The 5,021-nt window shown below is 37.3% G+C and overlaps 1 protein-coding gene across 1 annotated transcript; it reads left to right on the top strand.

Moving 5' to 3' along the window:
• The first annotated feature begins 1,427 nt into the window (after window positions 1-1,427).
• Window positions 1,428-3,136, top strand: LOC132108371 (somatostatin-1A). Its single transcript, XM_059515075.1, has 2 exons — window positions 1,428-1,837; window positions 2,640-3,136. The coding sequence occupies exons 1-2, from the start codon at window positions 1,700-1,702 to the stop codon at window positions 2,844-2,846; spliced, it is 345 nt and encodes a 114-aa protein (XP_059371058.1). The 5' UTR covers window positions 1,428-1,699; the 3' UTR covers window positions 2,847-3,136.
• Window positions 3,137-5,021: the final 1,885 nt, after the last annotated feature.

Below are 5,021 nucleotides of genomic sequence, written 5' to 3'. Positions count from 1 at the left end.
ATACTGTCGGTAAGGGTTAGTCTAAAATTAATTTGCACTTAACATCGTGCGCTGGTGTGCGAAAAATAGTAACTGCGTAAATAATGCTGATCGGACGAGTCTCAAGTCACCAGGTTCGCAGGCCATGAGCGGGTGCGACCGTCACACCGTCCCCATGGGTTCAATGGAATTAGCACGAGTTCTCCTCTAAGACATCACGGATCAGAAGGCGCGCACGGCGTGGATCATGACTGGCCATTACCATCACTTAATCGGCGCTTGTGTCTTGATTAGAAGAACGGAGGTGACCGAGAACCCCCACGGAGGGAAGAGGCAAACAGATCCACTATCCGCCCGGCCCGGGGAAAGCAGTAGGACACGATGCTCTTCTCGGAAAACCTTGACGTCAATGCGCACACGCATGAAGCGGTGTAAACCAAACCACCATCAATTAATGTCTTTGCCCTGGGCGAATTACCAGAGAAACCACTTGGAACCAGCACTGGAATCTGCCCTAGGAATAAGATTTCTATACAGTTTTAAACCAGTTTCTACTTCTCTTATTTTTTTGTTAACTTTTATGATTATAGGCCTATAGTCTAAACAGATTGTGATGAGGCAATATAACAAGAGTGTGTTATGACACCAGCCTAATTATAATTAAATTAAAATGAACAAAATTTAATATTTGCAAATTAAATGTTAGAATGTATTTACAGTTAACTAGCCTAAGTTCAAAACACACAGGTTTTATCAATATAATAGTGACGTTGCATTCCTAAATGATTCAATGTGTTTAAACAAATCAGTTGCCTAAATGATTCAATTACACACTTTTTTATATAATTTGTAATTATATAATAATACTATTTTAATTCCTGAATGAATCAGGAGTTTGAGTGAATTGGTTGAATGAGTGTTTTCGGTTCTAGATTAATCAACATTTGCGGACGAATCGGTAGAAAAGTGATTCAATGACTCGCTGTTTAAGATTCACTAAAATCACTTGTCGCCACCTTCTGGTGCAATTATGCAACGTGCACAAAGAGTCACTGAAAAATCCCCACACAGACTTGCTGTTAGATTCGAGGACCGGAACTATAACTATACAGTTATCTGTATATTCTGACGGCTTTTTTCATAACCTGCAGAATAAGTTATATTGTGAAATTATATTCTCTATCTTTCATTCATACTCTGAGCCACAAACATATTAGTGAGGACTAGATGCAGTGTTTTAAGAGATGACTGTGTGCTAAATTCTTAACTTTGTTAATAGTATATTTCCTTTCCACTAAACTGTTCAAAAATATTATTAAGTATTTTTATTGAGTTTTGTTAGTGATTTAAGATTTTACTATCCTTGTTGCGGGTATAGACTTGGTCAGTGTGACAAACTCTGACAAACATACAGAGGAAAAAATACAGTATGTGTGTGCATGGTTGGAGTGACGATTGCAGGTTAAATCGATCATTAATCCCTTTCACCTCCAGTCGGATTCACGCCCCTAATCGGTGTCATCTTTGTCACTCAGCATCACTCGAGCGCACGCGGAGGAAACCCCCCTCGCCTCCTGACGTCAGGCGGATCGTTTAAAAGGCAACTTTGGAGGAATGAGCTGCAACAGAAGGCGCAAATAGATAGAAGAGGTAACTTAGCGCAGCGCTACCTGACACATCTCTCTTCTTTTAATTTCCTACCAAATCAATACTTTCAAGGATGCTCTCCACGCGTATCCAGTGCGCACTGGCGCTCCTGTCCTTTGCGCTTGCCGTCTGCAGCGTCTCAGCAGCACCGACAGACGCCAAACTTCGCCAACTTCTGCAGAGATCTCTCCTTAACCCGGCTGGAAAACAGGTAAACGAATGCATACATAAAATACTAGTTTTTGTAATTTTATATATGTTATAAATGACTTTAGATCGAGTTCTTAACCCAGTAGCAAACAAACTAAAATCACTGTCCATGGTGCTGAAATCGACGAAAGCGAGACTTAACTCATTGAGAAAAAGGAAACGTCGTTTGAACTTGCATAATGTTGATTATTGTTCATATAATCTCACACAAACATAAATTGATGACTATGGAACCAGAAAAGGAAAAAAACGTCCCATGGCAGAAAAAAGTAGAAATTATATCTAAAATGTATAACACAATCGTTAAACATTTAACAATATAAATTTTTATGTCTACATATAAAACGTAAATAAAGTCATATGACGAATGTCGGTTGTCATTCCGACTGAAGTTAAAATATTTCTATGGAGCAAAAATATACAAGTTGCAAACTTATGCTCTATTTAAAACAATGTAAAAAAATAATTTAAAACTAAATCAGTGCCTACATTTTTAGACAGTTATTTGATTCGTGCATTTAGATTTTTCTTTCTTCTCTTGAAAAATAGCATTCACTGGGGTGGTACGCTTTCAAAAGGCCATAATATGTACCTTTGAGGTGTTAATATGTAACATTTAGGAGCAAATAATGTACACAGATGTAATTTTTAGCTTTCGGGTACCAGTCCAGTGACAGCGTTGTACCTTTTTTTTTTTTTTTGAGAGAGTTCACAATATCGAGCGCACCTTTGGCAACAAGTATGCAAACATACTAAAGTTTCTCTCTCTCTCTCTCTCTCTCTCTCTGTCTTGATTTCTTCAGGAACTCGCCAGATACACACTTGCAGACATGCTCTCAGACCTCGTGCAAGCAGAAAACGAGGCGCTGGAGCCCGAGGATCTGTCTCGCGCTGTGGAGAAAGATGAAGTGCGTCTGGAGCTCGAGCGCGCCGCCGGTCCTATGCTGGCACCTCGCGAGCGCAAAGCTGGATGCAAGAACTTCTTCTGGAAAACTTTCACGTCGTGTTAATTTCTCACCGCGCACCGTTTCCTTTTGACTTATTCTTTTTTTACTCCTCCATCTTTCCTTTTCCCGTCTTTCACGTATTCTTCACCCTATCTAAAATGTATAAAAGAAAATAAAAGCGATTATATTTGTCGTTTAACAACGATGATAGCTCTCATTGACTATGTTTTTCGAGGCTATTGATGTGTCATCGGAAAGAATGTTTTGCGGATGTGTGCGAATCTGCTTTTAATTGTACTTTGGCAGATGTCACTATTTTTAATTGCTTGTTTGAATAAAATCTATGTTTCAGAGCCAATGCATAATGCAACTTTGTCCCACCAACTTAAACACACACAGATCTCTTTATAAAACACTAATATTTCTAGTGTGTAAAAGCCAAAGGCATGGAAACACGTTCAAAGACAACAGAGGAAGACCTCTTTCCAGGAGAAGGAAATACATTTCTACATAGATATAATCAATAAATATTTGCAATTATTTCACCAATCAGTTGAATGCAATGCTAAATATGAAAAATGATGGCAGGTGTGATCTTGGCAGCTTATCAATAAGGTGTAATTTAATGCTGACCTGCACTGTGTGGAAATCATTCAGAGCCATTTAAGAGCTAAAGTGAACGTGAAAGCAGAGAGAGAGACTCTATTTGGCTCGTGAATCACAGAGGCTCTTAATAACCTTTAGTCTTCAGCATAAAGAGATTCAGTTAAGAAAGCTCTCAAACAATTATGGGGTTGTGTGTGTCTTCCTGCCAGCTGACAGGTCCTTTGCCACTGTGTGTGTGTGTGTGTGTGTGTGTGTGTGTGTGTGTCTGTGTGTGTGCGTTATCTCCCTCTGCAGCCTGTTTGTGGTTGAACACATATTGTGAGATTTACAGGGAGACCTGCCAGCAGAACTGGGGACGACCATTCTATATTATGAACGTGTCATGTCCAGTGTTTTTTCTTTTGACACATATATGGCCTCTGCTCTTATTGCCATCATTCTGGGTATGTGCAGTTACATTTAAAACACATCATTATCTCTGACATTTACAGAAAATAGGACATAGGAAGACAACAGGTGCAGCTCACTTGATGGTTGTTTTACTCTCTTTTTCTCCTGGTCCTTCATCCCTGACTGCACACATCTCTTTTGAATATATCTACAAAGAAAACCATTAAACTATAAACCTATATTCATGAGTTTTACGTGTGTTTTGTAGTTGTATAGTTTGTTTTACTTGTATATTAGTTTCCATGATATAGTTGGGCAATAATTGTACTTTGGGAATAATGTTATTGTGCAACTCAATATAATTTTTGCATTGCTTTATTCACCTATGGCGCATAGTAAACACAACATGTGCATATATAACATATCATTTATATATAGTATTATAATATTTAAATACTGTAAAAAAAAAGTAAATTTTCCATAAACTTGTAAGAAAAGCTAAAATTCAATTTTCTTAGCTTTACTTTCTTAACTGTGCACCTTTTTACACTATATATTATATAGGGCCTATATTATATATAAATATAATATATATTTAGTTTGTATATACAACGTACATAGATTGTGAATATGGAGCACAGCTTTCATCAAGCACAGTGTGGCAGAAATCTAGAAAGGTTATTATACATAAACTCATTCAGTTATGGTTTTATAAAAGAAAATCAAAAGAAAATTGTATTAAATATTAATATATCTATTAATATAACTTATATATATAATTTTTTTTCATAATTGTTTCAAGTATAAATATTTTTATAATAGTAATAATAATGCTCACTCCCTATATGCTTACATTTACTGTCCCAGTGAATATGTGTGCATATGTGTGTGGCATCAGCCTTCCTTTTATTTCATGGGGGTCCATATCCACCCACCCACGCATAATCTCTCTATTTCAAAAGACGTCAATACCTATACCACTCATACAAATACACAGAGACAAAAAATCCTTTTAAACGGTTCACATTTTCATGCCATGCGTCACACCAATCTTGACATCTGCCTCAGAGCTTTTAAAGTGATTAGCAAGCCTTCAATGCACTTCAATACGACCCTCCGCAGCATCTCCATTTATTACAGCTAATTAAAGACTTTAAAAGAAGTCTTAAGAGATTGTCGCATTTTATTCAATCTACAAGTGCCAATATTGCACCCTAAAGTGGCTAATTCATTTTTGGGGGG

The sequence above is a fragment of the Carassius carassius genome, chromosome 28 (genome assembly GCF_963082965.1).
Source record: "Carassius carassius chromosome 28, fCarCar2.1, whole genome shotgun sequence".
NCBI lineage: Eukaryota > Metazoa > Chordata > Actinopteri > Cypriniformes > Cyprinidae > Carassius > Carassius carassius.
The sequence above is the reverse complement of the archived record's forward strand: the minus strand, read 5'-3'. Positions and strand labels throughout refer to the sequence as shown.